This window comes from Rhineura floridana, chromosome 17 (genome assembly GCF_030035675.1).
Source record: "Rhineura floridana isolate rRhiFlo1 chromosome 17, rRhiFlo1.hap2, whole genome shotgun sequence".
Classification (NCBI taxonomy): Eukaryota; Metazoa; Chordata; class Lepidosauria; order Squamata; family Rhineuridae; genus Rhineura; species Rhineura floridana.
Genome location: NC_084496.1, coordinates 10,437,662 through 10,456,954, shown reverse-complemented (window position 1 = coordinate 10,456,954; position 19,293 = coordinate 10,437,662). Strand labels below are relative to the sequence as shown.

Genomic DNA, 19,293 nt, shown 5'->3' with positions numbered 1-19,293 from the left:
GGAAATTATAATGATCTATTTATGAAAAAATAGGGCTGGCAAAGTTCTTTACACATTAAAGTAAAATAAAAATAAATCTTCTCTGAAAGAAATACTTTGAATTTGAATTAACATAGCTGTTGCTACATCCCTGAGTTTTGCATACATATCTTAGTATTCTGGTAAATTAGGATCTTTGCGTATTTTTATGTTTGAAGCAAGGGAAGCCAACAATAATTTTATCACTGGAGAGAGAAAAAATATTCCATGTAATTAGGGTAAAAAAAATTGTATAAATACATATTAATGGCTAGTTTTTCAAAAGAGATCCACAGACTCTGTCTAAAGGTTTATTTATTTAACTGCAGATCCCTTCTTTTTTTTTTAATTGTTCAACCATTAATTGTTAATATGTTTTTTTTAATGTTTTTAAGCCTTTTTTAAAAGATGTTTTTAAAGCTTTTAAAAATGTTTTTAACGTTTTGTTTTAATGTATTTTAAGGTCTGTTTTTATGATGTTTTAAAATTTATTTTATTATTTTTATTTATTACATTTATATACCGCCCCATAGCCGAAGCTCTCTGAGCGGTTTACAACAATTAAAAACATTAAAAACAAATATACAAATTTAAAAACACAATTTAAAAAATTTAAAAACAATTTAAAAACACATTGATCCAGTATTGATCCAATCAGAGTCGAGTAATACTAACTAAAATGCCACATAGTAAGTGCTTAGCGGTCACGCCGCTCCCCTCATCCAAAATAACTTCCCAAAGGAGTTATCCTTATTGTTGTTTTTGTCTGAAGAAACAGAAGTCCTTTGCAAGCTCTTGCTACCCACTCCCTTCATTTCTCCCAAAACACTGGGGATGGGGCAGCGACAATGGCAATGACCGACCACGCCTTAAGCCCACCCTTCCAAGCGGCTCCCTGTTTAAAAAAAAAAAAAAAAAATACAGACGTGCCCACGCATCCCGTACTACAGGCTCACCTCCGTCGCCCACCGCGCTCCGCCCTGGGCTCCTGCTGGAAGGGTGGGATATAAATCAAATAATAAATAAAATAAAGCCAGAAAACAGGACATCAGGGTCCTCACCTTCAAGAATGTGCATTCTGACCAACTCTGATCTATCAGGTCTACTGCGTATCTTGTGCTTCAGAAAGTTTTCCGTCTGGGGAAAAAATGCAAGCACATTAAGTACACATTTACTGGCAATTCACACAAAATATTTCAGGTTAAAGAAACATTTTTGGGAAATGACTTTTTTATTGCAGTTCTGAATGGCTGTCACTAAATGAAATTATTATAATTTTTTGGTCACATAACAAAAGACACCATCTGAGAAAGTTTTGCAAGATGCTGCCTTATACTACAAGATTATGTTTTATGTTTATTGTTATAACATTTAGAGAATACTATAGAACATCAAGTTCCTGGCAACTCATACTGGAAGGGATAAAATGCAGACTTCTCCCCCCTTCACGTTTTACAATCCAAAATCCAGCTCATAAAAATTTACTCTTTATAGATGACACATTTCAAACCTATTCCTCTATATAGTGACACAAGTGGATAAAGTATAAAATGTAGAAGTAGAATTCTAACAGGTCTAGAATTTAGGGCTCTTAACAAGTCAGCAGTTACAACCTGCAGAATTAAGGGTGTTTTTGAACAGATTTTGATTTTTTAAATACATTAATGACTTCCTAATAGTGTAGCTTCGCCATTTTTCTAGAGCACTTATATTGAGCAAATTAAACTTGAATATGCAGCACACGTATCACAGGGAACGTGAGACAATATTTATCCCTGAACATCATTAGGCAGCACTAAGCTTATACTGTTCCATGATAGTCCTATATTATAATACACTCAAAAGCACTGGCACCATTCACATTTCATTGTAAACCATAATCCATGACTTACTATGAATGAGTAGTGTGCTAATGCTCACTTTGTTAAGTAACAAATCATGAGCCTTGGTTTAGTGTGACATGCAACCCAGCGCTTGTGATTTGTTTCTCCCAAACAAACCACGATCAGTAAGCCACGAACAAATCTTGGCTTAGCACAGTAGTTTGTTTGGAAAGAGACCATTACTGGTTTGCACATCACACTAAGCCAAGGCTTGTGATTTGTTGCTCCTGGCTCAACAAAGGGAGGAGTTGCAGCAGGAGCAAAAGCAGCATCCACTAGCATGCTGTTTATTCACTGTAAGCCATACTTCGTGGTATACCATGAGGTACAAACACAAACATTGTAACTAGGACCTAAAAGCTTAGACAAATTCAAAGAGCTCATTTACCTCCAGCAGGGATGCTGACAATTTTTAATGAATTGTTAACTGTTAAGAACATAAGAAGAGCCTCCTGGGTCAGGCCAGTGGCCCATCTAGTCCAGCATCCTGTTCTCACAGTGGCCAACCAGGTGCCTGGGGGAAGCCCGCAAGCAGGACCTGAGTGCAAGAACACTCTCCCCTCCTGAGGCTTCCGGCAACTGGTTTTCAGAAACATATTGCCTTTTAATTATGGTTTTTATATTATTGTATCACACTGTTGTTGTTGTTGTTTATAAATGGCTCTGAGCAGAAATCTGTGGAAATTGCAGTATATAAATAAGATGACTACAACTGTGAGTAAATGGATCTCACCTGGGGTTATCTACTGTGAATCTAGATCCAATGGATTGTTTTGGGGAAGATAAGGGCAACTGGGGAAAGGGAAGTAGGAGTTGCCTACATCTGGAAGGTTTGCATTGCTCTAGGAAATTGATGCTTCATTAATGGTGACATTTAGTTCCAGACATATCAATTTAGTTCAATTTTACCTTGCTTCACAACTCTTGCATGTTTCACCCTTTTCAAATGCAACCATATGCAAAGAATGAACCAATATGTTTAAACTTGATTTCTTACCCTGGCTCTTTCCAAGCTCTTTATCTGCTCATGGAATGCAGCTGGGCTCTTCAAAGCTACAATGGGAAAGCAGAGGAGTGACATGAAACTATCAGAACATGCTAGTAGGGACAGATGCCTTAAACGCCTCAATATTTGTCTCTGCTAACCTCAAATATGCTCTATCTGCAGTATATGACCTCCTCTTTGCTACCCTCCCCTACCTGTCGTAATGATGGACTCTTGTTAGAAACAGTAACAGGTACATCAGCCAATTAGCTGGATTTCAAATAGTTCAAGTGAAGATCATTAATATGGACTGGATTCTAAAGGACTATGAGCAGAAGGGAAAGAGATACTTGCACTAATCTATATACATATATAAATATTAGAGAATGAAGTGACAATTGTGTAGCAGAGGCAACTGGAAAATCCAATATACTATATGTGTATGTGCATGAAAAACAATGGATTGGCTCAGATGTCTGAGTTACTGTTAGATGTGGAGAATCTTTGGCCCTTCAGCTGTTGCTGAACTACACCTTCTATCAGCCCCAGCAACCACGGCCAAACAAAGTTGATGGGAGCTGTAATTCAGCAATGTCTGGAGGGCCAATGTTTCCCAGCACTTGGGTTATATCAACAATGAATAATGCTCATGTATTCTTCTTACTCCCCCCTTCCCTTGCACGCTCCTCTTAATTAGTAACTTTCTGATTTTTGTCAAACCATAGTTTGCCATTACATCTGAACCTCTGGTTTGTGTAAGGAGCTGCAACCCATATCAAACCCAGGTTGGATGCAATGGAAAACCAGTTTGGCAAATATCAAGAAGTTATTAATCAAATGGAATGCAAAAATAGAAAAGAGAATGTGAGGGAAAGTGTGAGAGCACTACATTCATTCATTTTTTTATTTATTTAGATCTCAAACAATCCCAGGACAGGTCAGGACAGGTCACAAATGTAAATAAGGAAAAACAACAATAAAACAGAACAAACACAGTTCATTAAACAATTCACTCCTCCTCCTCCTATACAGATCAAGTGATTTCAGAAAACCACATTGCACTCAGTCCTCAAAAGCCTGGAGGAAGAGGAACATTTTTGGCGGGCACTAAAAATCAACCAGTATCTCTGCTTCCTGCACTTCAGAAGGATGTTCCACAGCTGGGGTGCCACCACTGAGAAGGCCCTAACAAAAGCCCCAGCATGCTGGTCTTCACTCAACAAGAAGGGCATCCCCAACATATCTTATATTATGGGCATGACAATGCAGAGATAAGACCCACTTATCTGAGGAAGTGCCTAAGTAGTCCAAAACTTTATATGTGAAAACCAAACCTTGGAATGGACTCAATAAAGTACAGGCAGCTAATGCAGATCTTTTAGGGTCATGCTGTAGGATTCAGAGCAGCTGACCCAGCCAACACTATGCAGTTGCATTTTGCATCAGCTGCAGTCTCTGAACTATCTTCAAGGGCAGCCCCACACAGAGCGCATTACAGTAATCTAAGCGGAGCACTGGATGCCAGAGGTCATTGTAGCCAAGCTATCCCTGTCCAGGAATGGCCATAGCTGATACGTCAGGCATAATTTGAAATAGACATTCTATACCACTGAGGCCACCTATGCCACAAGTGACAAAGCAGAATCAAGGAGTTTATTTGTCTAACTCCCAGACCAGGAAACCACCAACCCACAGCACCTCCATCAGTCTATTACTCATTAAATCATGGTTCTTCATTCCGCCCCTCCCAAGTTATTTCCAAACTTAAAAACTGCAAAGGTACTCCATGAAGCTGAAATTGTGAGTGAGTGAGTGAGTGAGTGAGTGAGTGAGAGAGAGAGAGAGAGAGAGAGAGAGAGAGAGAGAGAGAGAGAGAGAGAGAGAGAGAGAAAGAGAGAGCAAGTGAGCATATACTTAGTTGTGATTCTCCTTTTGCTTTCTGATAGGTATTGGTACTGGTTACTTCCTTTCATCTCCAGCAAGACATCTGAGAATTAAGTGTTGTACAAGTTGCAGAAAATAAAATTAGCCTTACGTGGCATGATTCCCTGGTCCACCAGCTGTTCTCTTGTCCGCCTTTGCTGTAGCCTCAGCTGAAGTACTGGCAACAGAAAAAAGAGAATCATTATTTGACAAGTAGGAATGCAGTCTTACGAGCAGCTAAGTACAATGGGTGACATCCAGAGAAAGTTGGAGGAGTACATAATTCTCACTGAAACAGTTTACTTAAGCCTTACAGTTAAATGCTTAATTAAGACCTATAGCTTTCAATAGAACTTAGCTGCATCAACAGAACGGAATATTCTCCTTTCCTAGGTGAAGTAGTACAGCCATTTTAACTTGAATTCATGCATTATTATAGAATCATAGACTAGTAGAGTTGGAAGGGGCCTATAAGGCCATCAAGTCCAACCCCCTGCTCAATGCAGGAATCCAAATCAAAGCATTCCCGACAGATGGCTCTCCAGCTGCCTCTTGAATGCCTCCAGTGTTGGAGAGCCCACTATCTCTCTAGGTAATTGATTCCATTGTCGTATGGCTCTAACAGTTAGGAAGCTTTTCCTGATATCCAGTTGAAATCTGGCTTCCTGCAACTTGAGCCCATTATTCCATGTCCTGCACTCTGGGACGATCGAGAAGAGATCCCGGCCCTCCTCTATGTGACAGCCTTTCATGTACTTGAACAGTGCTATCCTATCTCCCCTCAGTCTTCTCTTCTCCAGGCTAAACATGCCCAGTTCTTTCAGTCCCTACTCATAGGGCTTTGTTTCCAGTCCCCTGATCATCCTTGTTGCCCTCCTCTGAACCTGTTCCAGTTTGTCTGCATCCTTCTTGAAGTGCGGGGACCAGAACTGGATGCAGTATTCAAGATGAGGCCTAACCAGTGCTGAATAGAGGGGAATTAATATTTCACGCGATTTGGAAACTATACTTCTGTTAATGCAGCCTAATATAGCATCTGCCTTTTTTGCAGCCACATCACATTGTTGGCTCATATTCATATATAAACATATCAATACACTGCATTTTGAGGGTAGTGGAATATTGTTAAAAGACAAAGTTAACGATCTGTAGAATATTTCTCTTTGAAAATGTCCATATCTACAATCAATTCTCCAGAAGCTGGTGTAGTTAGTGCTGGGAAGTCTCCAGATCAGATGATTTTAGGGAAGGCACTATTCTTTCAGCCCTCCATCTAGAATATGGGGATTATAATACTAGTCTGACAGGACTGTTGAAAGGATTACTAAAATCAGCAAGTGATTTTGACACTTAATATAAACTGGGCTGAATTAGACCTATCCCCAGTCCACCCCATGCGTGTGCATGTGGTAGAGAGCAATGCAGAGCTTGGAAAAGTTACTTTTTTGAACTACAACTCCCATCAGCCCCAGCCAGCATGGCCACTGCATTGGGCTGATGGCCGTTGTAGTTCAAAAAAGTAACTTTTCCAAGCTCTGAGCAAGAGTATATCTCTCCTCCCTACCCAACGCATCTCCATTGTCCCCAGACATCCATACAACATTCAATTACAACTTACTCACATAAATTCCCACGTGTACAGTCCCAGAACACCATACTATCCCAGATAAAATCCAGGAATCATCCATGTGATCTATATGCACATTACATTTTACACACAATGGCCCTATTCAGACTTTATGCTCCTGCATGGATGTCTGAGGCAAGGTAGGTACACTGGATAAGTAAAAAAAGAAAGTGTGTTTTCACTCCCCACTATGCATATTCACTAGCTCAGGCACAGGTAATTATCTAATCCAACCTGCTAAATAAAATGTTGAAAGTGGTTATTAAGGAACCATCACTATTGGTTTGTAATGCTCTGCTGTGTTCAGGGAGTCACACTTAAGCTAAAGATCTCTTGTAAGGTTTCTGGTTATCAAATTTTAATGACAGCATTTAGTTACACCCACTTCTTCTTCAAACAGAATTACTGGCTGTTTCTTCACTTCCTATCTTTCCAAAGCTGTGAGTCTAGGTCAGTATAGCTCATTGCAGGTTTCCTACACACCATATAGTTGTGATTGCCACATAGAAAATGCCATGTGTGTGACAAAGGTAGATGAATTTCTTTTATTGTGTTTAAGAAAAAGACTGCTTCTCTGTTTTGAAAACTAGTTCACACTTCCAGCAACCTTGACTGGTTTTACAAATTTACAGACTGTAAAATATGCTTATTATTTGTGTGAGATAGTATTGTGACAAACATCAATAACTTAAAAGGAATGTTAAACTGAAAATTGTGGTGCATAGCCATCATGAACCTGATCTTATAAATGAGACTTCCCCAACCTTGTGCCCTCCAGATGTTTTAGACTACAACTCTCATCATCCTGGATCATTGGCCATGCTGGCTGGGGCTGATGGGAGCTTAGTTCAACATATTTGCAGGGCACCACGTTTAAGGCGGCAGTTATAAATGTTTAGACAGCAAGAAGTCTTACTGATTTTTAAGAGACTGGCTAAATTTGCCCCATAGATTTCAAGTGTTCATTTAATAGTCCAGTCCTAACCATTTTAATCCAGCATGAAGTCTTGGAAGTTCCATGGTACTTCCAAGTCCAAGAATTGCAGTGTAAAAATAAGTTTGTTCTGTAGACATTTTTTTAAAAAGTAGTCAGTTGTCAAAACAATTACATCTTAATGCTTTCCCATGAGATTTGATATCAGTGAAAAGGCAATTGAAGCAAATAATTAACCTGAGTATACACATTTTCTCTCCACATAGATTTTTTTAAAAAATATTTTAAGATAGGAAATATAGGTAATGATAAACAACATTGCATTCTCCTGATATTTCTTGATAACCTATGAATGTATGTTAGGAACAAAGAAATTTTCGGAAGTGATGTTTGCATTCTACTTTTTCTATAGAAACAAAAGCAGTTGCCAGATGGTAGAAATAAGCAAATTTCTTGCAAAGATAGATTAAGGACAGAGTTCATAGATCAACAGAGTATTGGCTTGTTCTCTTTCCACAGAAAAAGGATGCATGATTAAAAATAGATTGGTTAAAAAAGGTTCAGTTGCAACAAAAACATAGCAAGTTTAAAAGACAAACAAAAGACAAAAGGATTTTTTTAAAACAAATCAATATTGTAATTTTATAATTTTGTTTTTAAAAGGACAACATGCAAATGCAAAGCGCATTTTGCAAAAACATAATACAAAAACATGATTCTCAGTATCATAGTAACATATAAAGAAGTTATTAGCCTAAAGCAGTGTTTCTCAATGGGGGCAGCGCATGAAGACCTGGAGGGTGAAGTGTGTTTCCACAAAATATGTACAATAGAAGTAAAATGTGAAAAAATATATAAGTACTTTGATCAATTTTATTAATAAGCTCAAAATTTTATTTATAACTAGAAGTCATGATATGAAATGAAAATAAAAGTCATGATATTTCAATCCTTTTGAAAATTAAATAATTAGAGGAGCCAGGTTTGAAGGGGTGTGTGGGATTTTTATGTTAGCTAAAAGGGGGCATGAATTTAAAAAGGTTGAGAAACACTGGCCTAACATATGTGTGAACAGTCCTAGAAAACAATGCCATCCCATTGTTCTTAGGGTTGCCAGGTCAGAAGCATCCCAAACTCTGAGATTATGGGGGCAGGCCCGAGTTATGTCATAGGGGCATCCCTGAGTGATGTCATGGGGGCAGGCCCAAGTGATGTCATTAACCATGATACGTTAAGCATCAACCACAGTTGCTTGGCACATACAACTCAAACAAAAACATTTCTCTTATTGGAAAATAAGATCGAAATCTTAGCTAAAAGATGGAGCCTGGGTAGGGAACATTTAATCTAGCCTACTTGCTTCTGGCAAAAAGGGTTTAAGTGCCAGGCCAGTCACCAGAAGGCTATTGTAGGAAGAAAGGAGCCTAATGTTGTGGAGATGTTAAATGGGAGCGCTTAGGAGTATAGGCTGCAATTCTAAAAACACTTACTAAGGGACTAAGCCCCATACAACTCAACAGGACTTACTTCTTGGTATATATGGTTTGAATTGTGTTGTTGGTAAAGCTTGACCAGGAATCCTCTGCAAAGACATCCATATCCAAGTAGGGTTGGCAATCCCCTGCCTGGAATGCCCTACCCCTACATTTTAACATGGCTGCTCCAAATGTCTTTACAGATTTGACCCTTTACTTCAGAAAGAGGTGTGAGAAATGAGTAAGAGTAAGAAGATTCTCTACTCTTTTCTGTCTCCCCTGTGAGCTGCTATAAACTCACTTTGACAGTCAACCCAATTCCAGTGAATAATAATTGACAAAGAGAAAACACACATGGTTTGGTCTACCTTCATAAGCAGCAGCTTGGGAACAACAATTGCAGCCACACTGCCCAGTATGTGAATTCTCTTTTACCACTACTGGGCAAGAAACAAACCGTCATGGAAACAACAAGTTGAGTCTTCAGTGGGTGTAAGGGGCTGAGTGGAACTCATGGAACCACTGTTGTTGCTTCTATGGATGAAAGGGAGCAAGGATAAAGGTAAATGAAATTTAAATAGCAAAAGAAAAAAAAAGACAGTGACGATTTCCTAAATGCAATACCATACCAACCACAACAAAATTCCTATGAGTAAGACAGAAAACTCAGCATCTCATAACGACTCAGGATTCCTAACCAAAAACCAAAACTATAAAAATCCTGGCAGCCAGTTAGCCACGGTCACAGAAATCCCCATGCAGCAAAACCTGACCCGGGGGCTACAGTTAGTGCAGAATGCTGTGGCACGATTGCTGACATGAGTGAGACCCTATCAGCACATAATATCTTTGCTCTGAAATCTGCACTGATTGTTCATTTGCTACCAGGCCAAGTTCAAGGTGTGCTTTCCATGTTACAGGTTCCACATAGTACTTGTTCTGCTCTTGTAAGAAACGAGTCCTTTAGTGTGGCAACACCTATGCTTTGGAACTCCTTGCCTATTGACATTAGCAGGTGCCTTCATTGTACTCTTTGTGGCATCTGCTAAAACATTTTTTTGTTTAGGCAAGCCTACCCAGGCATGTAGAAGCTATTATATTTTTATCTATTTTTAACTCATTGTTGCTTTTATTATTTTGAATATTTTAAAATACCTATCTTTAACTGTTTTTGCCAATAATTTAATTGTTTTAATTCTTTCTGTAAACTGCTTTGAGATTTTTTACAATAAAGTGGTATATAAATGTTATAATTAAAATACATAAATAAATTTTAGAGTCACTGTGGCCCTTGGGTCTCTTTCCATATTTAGGAACCAAGGAATCTGCCTTATACCTACTCAGGCCATTTGGTGCCATCTAGCTAAGTATTCCCCCTCTAGGATGCACACCTTAACGTGGTGAGGGGGTTTGAGAGTGTTGAAGAAACTGTCAAAGCTGAGACACCAGACTAAGATCTATCCAAACCCAGAGGAAGGCAATGGTAAACCACCTCTGAATACCTCTTACCATGAAAACCCTATGAACAGAGTATCCAAAATGCAACATGAGACAGTGCTGGAAGATGAGACCGCCAGGTCAGAAGGCACTCAACGAGCTACTGGGGAAGAACAAAGGACACATACGAGTAGCACTGTGACTAATGAGCCCAAAGGTTGATGCGCATAGATGCGAAAAGAGAGTCCAGAGTTGTACAACACACACAATAGGAACATGGAATGTGAGAAGCATGAACCAGGGAAAGTTAGAAATTGTCAAGCAAAACATGAAACGTATCAACATTACAATACTTGGTGCGAGTGAATTAAAATGGACCGGAATGGGACATTTTCAATCAGGCAACTACAAAACATTTTATGCAAGAAATCAGAAATTAAGAAGAAACGGGGTTGCTTTAATAGTGAGAAGTGATGTAGCAAAAACAATTAAGAGCTATAACGCAAAGTCTGTGTGAGTTATATCAATGAGATTTAACGGGAAACCTATTAACATAACCATCATCCAAGTCTACACTCCGATGGCAAATGCAGAAGAAGAGAGAAAGATTTTACTCAGAAGTACAGGAAGAAATAGATCACACACCAAAACAAGATGTGCTGATAATCATAGGGGACTGGAATGCAAAAATAGGGAACAGAGAAGAACTAGGAATTGTGGGAAAATAGGGCTTAGGAGATAGAAATGAAGCAGGAGAAAGATTTATTGAATTCTGTGAAGCCAATAATTTGTTTCTTGCAAACACATGTTTTGAGCAACCGAAAAGACGACTGTACACGTGGACATCACCAAATGGTCAATAGAGGAATCAAATTGATTATATAATTGGAAACAGAAGATGGAGAAGTTCCATACTTTCAGCAAAAAAAAGACCAGGAGCAGACTGTGGTACAGATCATTAACTGGTCATATCGAAAATCAAAGTAAAGCTAAAGAACAACAAAGCAATCATAATGCCAAAATACAATTTAAATAACATCCCAGAAGAATATAAAGATCAAATAAGGAACAGATTTGAGGCTTTAAACTTAGTTGACAGAGAACCAGAAGAACTATGGACTGAAGTCAGAGACATTATCAGGGAAGAATGCAAAAAGACAACCTCTAGTTAAAAAGAAAGAAAGACCTCAATGGATGACTGAAGAAACTCTTAAAATGGTTAAAGAGAGAAGGAAAGCAAAAGCAAAAGGAGATAGAAACACGGTTATAACCCTGAACGCAACAATACAGTGACTAGTACGTAGGGACAAAGAGAACTATTACAATGGTTATTGTATCAAAATGGAAGAGGACAACGAAAAGGATAGAACAAGAGCCCTATTCCAAAAGATCAGAGAAATTAAAGGGAAATTTAAACTAAGAGTAGGGATGTTGAATGTTCAACAGGGGAACATACTGACTGACCGAGATGAAATAAAAGGAAGATGGAAGCAATAAACGAAAGAACTCTATAAAAGAGATGCAAAGACGACCGTTTCATTCACAGAGGAACCGTATGATGAAGAACCAGAAATTTTAGAATGTGAGGTGAAAGCTGCTCTTAAGATACTTGCAAGAAACAAATCACCAGGTACAGATGGTATACCAATAGAGTTGCTACAAGCTACTGAGACTGAATCTGTCCAAATTTTGATATAAATTTGTCAAGAAATATGGAAAACTAAACAATGGCCACAGACTGGAAGTGTTCCATATACATCCCAATTCCAAAGAAAGGGGATCGCTGGGAATGCAGTAATTATCAAACTATTGCCTTAATATCCCATGCAAGTAAAGTAATGCTCAAGATTCTACAACAAAGGCTCTTTATTTATTTATTTATTATTTTATTTATACCCCGGCCTTCCTTCCAGTAGGAGCCCAGGGCGGCAAACAGAAACACTAAAAACACTTTAAAACATCATAAAAAGACCTTAAAATACATTAAAACAAAACAATGTTAAAAACATTTTTAAAAAAACTTTTAAAACATCTTTTAAAAAAGGGTTAAATATATTAAAAGACATATTAAAAGCAATTCTAACACAGATGCAGACTGGGATAGGTCTCAACTTAAAAGGCTTGTTGGAAGAGAAAAGTCTTTAAAAGGCGCCGAAAAGATAGCAGAGATGGAACCTGCCTAATATTTAAGGCTCTTACCATATATGGAGCGAGAAATGTAAGATGTCCAAGCTGGATTTAGAAAGGGAAGAGGCATCAGAGATCATATTGCAAACTTACGTTGAATAATGGAATGGACCAAAGAATTTCAGAAGGAAATCACCTGTGCTTTATAGATTACAGCAAAGCCTTTGACTGTGTAGATCATGCAAAACTATGGAATGCTTTAAAAGAAAAGGGGGTGCCACAGCATCTGATTGTCCTGATGTGCAACCTGTCTGGACAAGCAGCTACTGTAAGGACAGAATATGGAAAATATGGAGAACCTGATTGGTTCCCAATCTGACAGGGTGTGAGACAGGGGTGTATTTTATCACCCTACTTGTTTAATCTATAAGCAGAACATATACGGAAAGCAGGATCGGACCAAGATGAAGGAGGTGTGAAAACTGGAGGGAGAAATATCAATAATTTAATGCAGATGATACCATACTACTAGCAGAAACCAGTAACGATTTGAAACTAAGGCTGATGACAGTTAAAGAGGAAAGCACAAAAGCAGGACTACAGCTGAACGTCAAGAAGACTAAAGTAATGACAACAGAAGATTTATGTAACTTTAAAGTTGACGAGGACATGAACTTGTCAAGGATTATCCATACCGTGGCATAGTCATTAAGCAAAATGGAGACAATAGTCAAGAAATCAGAAGAAGGCTAGGACTGGGGAGGGCAGCTATGAGAGAATTAGAAAAGGTCCTCAAATGCAAAGATGTATCACTAAACACATTCAGACCATGGTATTCCCGATCTCTATGTATGGATGTGAAAGTTGGACAGTGAAAAAAGCAGGTAAGAGAAAAATCAATTCATTTGAAATGCGGTGTTGGAGGAGAGATTTGTGCATACCATGGACTGTGAAAATGACAAATAATTGGGTGTTAGAACAAATTAAACCAGAAGTATCACTAGAAGCTAAAATGATGAAACTGAGGTTATCATACTTCTTGACACATAATGAGAAGACATGATTCACTAGAAAAGACAATAATTCTGGGAAAAACAGCTGGGAGTAAAAAAAGAGGAAGGCCAAACAAGAGATGGATTGATTCCATAAAGGAAGCCACAGACCTGAAATTACAAGATCTTAACAGGGTGGTTCACGACAGATCCTATTGGAGGTTGCTGATTCATAGGGTCGCCATAAGTCGTAACGGACTTGAAGGCACATAAGAACAACAGCTGAGTACTGATGACATGGACTAGCATCGGCTCTCTGGAATTCTAGGCAATAGCCTTTTCCAGAAATTGAATTTTGGAACTTTGCATGCAAAGCATATGCCCTACCACTGAACTACAACCCTTCCCCTGTTTAAAAAAATATCTTTTATAATTGTTCTTTTCAATTTACTGATGAATGCACATCATACCTAGGGCAGATCCACACCATTCATTTAAAGCACATTCAATACATTTTTGAAGCACATGAACCACACCACAGAATCATGGGAACTATGGTTTGTTAAGGGAGGGGGAAACTACACTTCCCAGGATTCTTTCGGGGAAGTTAATGTGCTTTAAATGCAAGTTGGATGTGCTTTAAACGTATTGTGTGGATCTTAATAAACTTTGCCTGCATGTAAATCATTTTAATAATTTTTTTTAATGGAAATGAACTATAAAGTTTACTGAATGGCCATGGGCTACTCACCATCTCTCAGCCTAATCTGCCCCTCAGGATGAAAACAACAGAGGGGAACCATGAACACCCCAAGGAAGAAGGGCACACTGAAATTTTAGAGGAAGTAATACTGTACAACCATAGTGTGAAATCAAGATACTTACCGGGACATAATATGAAGAAATATTTATATGAGCATGACTATCAAATATGTTTATTATTTACACAACTTGTAAAGATATTTATAGTGCAATCCAATGTTTGTTTACTCAGAAGCAAGTCCCAGTGTATTCAGTGGGGCTTACTCAAACAGGGAAGAGTGCAGAGAATTGCAACCTCAAGTGATAAGGAACTTCATTCACCCAACCCAAAATTCAGAATCATGCCACTTTAAGCAGTTTTGCAACTGTTTATAGTTGTTTTTATGGTTATTGGATTTTAAAGGGATTTATTTCTTATTGTGAGCTGCCTTTGTTTCCAGTTTGCAATCCTACCTCACAGGGTTGTTGGAAAGACTCCATATACACACACACACTGGAGATGTAAAAATACATACACCCCATTTAATAGTTTATTGTCAAAACCAGTTGGTCATTGCAGAACATTTATTAGAATAATATTAGTTTCCTATATAATAAAAACAGTGATACCTATGTAAGACCCGTCTAATTGCTTTAAGAGATAGGAGGGGGAGAGAAAGATTTACAGTACAATACAAACACAATTCTTTGTTATGTTCACTCAAAAGTCCCATCAATTTACAGCACAATACTAACCATATCTACTGAAAAGTAACTCCTATTGAATTCAATGGGGTTTACTCTGGGTATGTGGGATTAGCATTGCACTTTGCTCCCAGAAAAACAAGTACTCGATTAAAGCTTCATATTGGGAAGGTTTTCAAAACAGAGCCCTCTTCAACAGCCCACGAAAATTTAAACTTGTTTGACACACATGAAAAAAAGAGTTAAAGATTTTCAGGAAAGCAGGAAAAAACAAACTTGCAAAGGGCTCTAGTTACTGCCTTGTCAATCACAACCCTGACTTCACTTATTGGCTACAAACCTGAAAGGGCAGGATTAGCACCTAATCTTTATGAGCTGTGCCTCTGCCTGTTACAAGAATTGCTCTTAAGATCACTGACAATCCTAGTAGGAAAGTTAGGCAGAGGCAGCTAGCTGGGTGTATATCTCGGGAACCAGACCACCTAGAAACTTAATTTTTTTAAAAAAATGAAAGCTGAGAGTCCGTAGATTGGGGTGACTCACCCAGAGACCTGGGGAGCAGCCCAAAAATCCAGAGTCTCTGAGCAAAAACTGGACACCTCATAACCCTGATTGTTCTAGAAATGGCAGTTATCAATAAAAAAGATGAGATGGTTGCACAATACATTTTCCATGTTTGCATATAAAATTAAGCCAAACCATGGCTTAGTGCAAACAAATGAACACCCAAAGAGGAGAGTGCAGCTACTTTGTTCCTCCCTGGTTGTTTTTAGCTCAGCACACCACAGTAGCTAAACCTATATTTGGCTTTAGGATGTTGACCAAAACCTCTCTCCTGACACGCATAAAGCTAACTTTGATGGGGGAGGGAGTGATGTAGGTAGCAGTTTAGGAATTTTGTTTTCTTCCTTTTATTGGGTTTAACCGATTTCAGCTATTTTGCATTATATGCGGTTGCAAGTTGCTTTGAGAATTTTTTTGTATAAAGCAATGAATAAATGCAATAAATAATAGCAAGCTCCTTGGACAAAAGGTGGGATACAAATGTAATAATAAATAATCTAAGGTACAGAGTAACCTTAAAGGTGATTGCAGGTAAGGAGTATAAAGCAGAGTGGCAGAAAGGAAGCATTGAGGAACTCTGCACAGCTAAGAACTTTGAGTGTTTCTTTAATGGGGTAAGGGGAGGAAATCGGTTGTTGACGAGAATGGGCAAAGAACTCCGAGAAGACTTCCGCACTCTTCCAACTGGCCAATGAGAAGAGGCATTATAATGCAGTAAGGCAACAACAGTAGTATGACACAGCAAAAACTTTTAGAGTATCTTGCTAGGAAAGAGAAAGCAAGCTAAGCTCTCATGAAGTAAGGCAAGGTTTGTTTGATTGTCTGTGGGGGTGACTTGTGGTTTACTTTGGTTTGTTTAATATGGTTCAACTTTGGCTTAGTGTGACATGCAAACCAGGCCATACCCTGCAATGCGATGCATAGTGTCCCTCTATCATTTGTAACACTGTTGGTATCTATGTTCTCTATTAACAAAAAAAGGAGCCCATATACATGCTAATGATGCTAGAGGACTAAGTTTATAAATGGTCTAGTGAGTGGCAGAACTTGGTATAAATCATCTCTAATTGTGCATAGCTGGGAACAACACGTAAGAGCTATCCTTTCTGGCTCATGATTCATGTCTTGTGTGATCATAGTTATACTCCCACAAAATATGGCCCCTATCATTCTCACCCATTTTATTTATTTTATTTTATTTATTATTTCCATTTATACACCACTTACTATCTAAAAGATCTCAAAGCGGTTTACAATAGACACAACAACGTACAATAAAAAATCAAATTAATTTACAAAGCAAACATAAACAATATCCATATACATAAACATATACACAAACACAGTACAAAAGTATCTTCTCCATGCTTAGGAGAACAGTTGGGGGTCACAAGGATCTGTGGCTAAAGGTTTGCCATCACATTCAGCTAAACATAAGCATGTTACAAATTTGCTGGAAGGATTTTTTTTGCTGATTTAAGTCAAGCATTGATTTTCTTATCTTGCAGCAAGCCTTGGCCTAAAAAGTTGCAAGTTGACCAACTGTTACTCCACACAACTGTAGCACTTAAGTGTAAATGTACCGCCTTTCTTTTCAGTCATAACTCCAGGGAATCTGTGAGGTCTGGACAGAACAGCAAAATTAGCCTCTGACCAGTTTGTGAAGAATACTTCAGATACTATCTCAGAACATTCTAATTTAGACTGCTCAGTTCTTTCACTGGTATGAACATAAAGCCACAGAGAGAAAGAGAGAGACAAATGGATCAGACTTTACAATTACATCTACACTCATAGGCTAAAGGCTCTAAATAGAATCAAGTAGTTCACTGCACAAAAAGGACAAGGAACCTTGTTATCACCTTAAAAACCTTTTATATGCCCCTTTATAGTAACATCTGCTTTGATAACTTCTATCTGAAACAACAAATGCTTGTGTTCAGCCTGTGTCTTAACTTTTGAATACTTGTCCTTCCATGCAGAGGGCAACAGATGAAGCTTGCCAAAATAAATTAATACTAAACTGTAAGTCATCTTTTAGAAGAAACTGTAAGTCATCTTTTAGAAGAAACTTTCAAAAATAAATTGTTTCAGTTAAGAGTACATAAAACAATGTAACTGTGTTGCAGTGCCAAACATTTTTATCTAGTGTCCTATTGTGAAGTCTACCTGTTTATTGTAATGAACATGCCAGAAGATGGTGGTGCTCATTTTGTAATACAAAATGGGCTCAGGATAGTATAAACACATCTGATGCCTTGAGCCTATTGGAAAGACTAGCATTGTAAAAAAGCAGCTGCTGCCAAAAGCGACATGAGACAAGCAGAAATGCTATTACTTATGGAGATTAACAAAACATTTGCCATTGCCAGAAATGCAATACAAGCCAAGGCTCCAGAGTGCAGACTCAACTGTGAGATCTATACCCCAAACAATATAATAATAGCCATACTCCATATAGAGTGAGCGAGATCGACATTTTGCCAAGGAAAAAAGATACATGAATTTTTTCAAGCACTTTTTTTGCAATAAGTTAAAGAGAGCATAACATTTGCCTTTTTAATTCTTTCAGATTGCTCAGAGAGCTCTGATAGTATTTTCATAATCTCATGTTTTCAATATATAAGCTCCATCACTGATCAAGATTTGTCTAATAAAATACCCATCAGGATAATGGAATGTGTGTTTGTGAGCTGCTCATCCATTGGCTTTTAAATCTGTTTCTTGTTTGGTTGTGGTTTTAAACTTTTGCTTGTGTCAGATGCCTTTAGTGGTTCAGTTTTGAACTAGTAACCTGGAATATAAATAATCTTAATAAATTATTCAAGAATAAATGTGAAATACTAGGTTTAGGCCTATAGTATGAGGTTTTAAATTTGCATGGATATCTCCCATGCTTTATGTTTCCTATCTGAGATTTACCTGTGCTCCAATGTGAATAATTATACCACAACTCCATAATTCAACCTGTTCCTATTAATGGCTTAAATGATTAATGATAGCTCCCCTCAACGTTAAACCAAACCCATTTTCTTGGTATAGGCATCATTAGTCCATTAATGGAGAAAATCAAAATATAAAAGCCTGCAGTTATCCAGATTTAATTTTCTCTGCCTTGCAGGGACGTATGAGTTCCAATTAGTGCAAAGGCAGATCTGAACAATTGCTGGATTTACAATTTTCAAAGGGTGATCCTTGCTTCTTTGCCCCTGAATGCTTTAGTCTGACTAAAGCATTCAGTGCACACGAATATCTTTTTCACTGGACACAAACCATCTGAAGAACTGCAGCAGTGCCAGTTCTGTGAATTCAAGTGGAAGACTTGTTCTTCTTAAACAGTGCCCCCCCACCCCCATCCAACGGCACTGCTTTCAAAACTTTGGGCAATTTGGAAATCAGTTTGTAGTGTGTCATGATTACCTGTTCAAAACCAAACAAAAAGTAAATTCCACTGGGCTACTGCAAGTCCCTTGTGCACATCTTACGTTGCAATTCCACACACAAGGAAGTTGGAGTAAGTTCCACTGAACTCAATAGGACTCACATATGAGTAGACATCTACAATATTTGCTATAAAGTAGCTCTTTGGGCTTCACTCTGTTTTTATTCAACAAGTCTTACTGATATCTATACAGACATCTCATTGAGTTTATACATTTATTGCTTATTTAAAACATTTTTATTCTGCTTTTTAGGGTTAGAAGTGTTCAAGGAGTCTAGTGGGACTCCATATCAAATTTACCACTCCCAAGTATACAGTATTGTATCTAAATGATACTGAGAAAAATCACTTGCTCATCTTTAAATGGTGTGATGCAGTTCTGAGAAGCAACACATTTAATTCAGATTTTATCATCTGGAAGATGGAAATAAAAGGTATTA

The 19,293-nt window shown here is 38.1% G+C and overlaps 1 protein-coding gene across 20 annotated transcripts in view; it reads right to left on the bottom strand.

Annotated features, from left to right (window-relative positions):
* MRTFB (myocardin related transcription factor B) overlaps positions 1-19,293 on the bottom strand; it is a 146,898-nt gene that overhangs the window by 44,391 nt on the left and 83,214 nt on the right. For all 20 annotated transcript variants that reach the window (XM_061599901.1, XM_061599908.1, XM_061599907.1 and 17 more), the window contains 3 exons: positions 4,922-4,987; positions 2,899-2,954; positions 1,080-1,155 (listed from right to left, as the gene is read on the bottom strand). In XM_061599901.1, the coding sequence (XP_061455885.1) occupies positions 1,080-1,155; positions 2,899-2,954; positions 4,922-4,987 (198 nt within the window). The remainder of the gene's footprint in view (positions 1-1,079; positions 1,156-2,898; positions 2,955-4,921; positions 4,988-19,293) is intronic.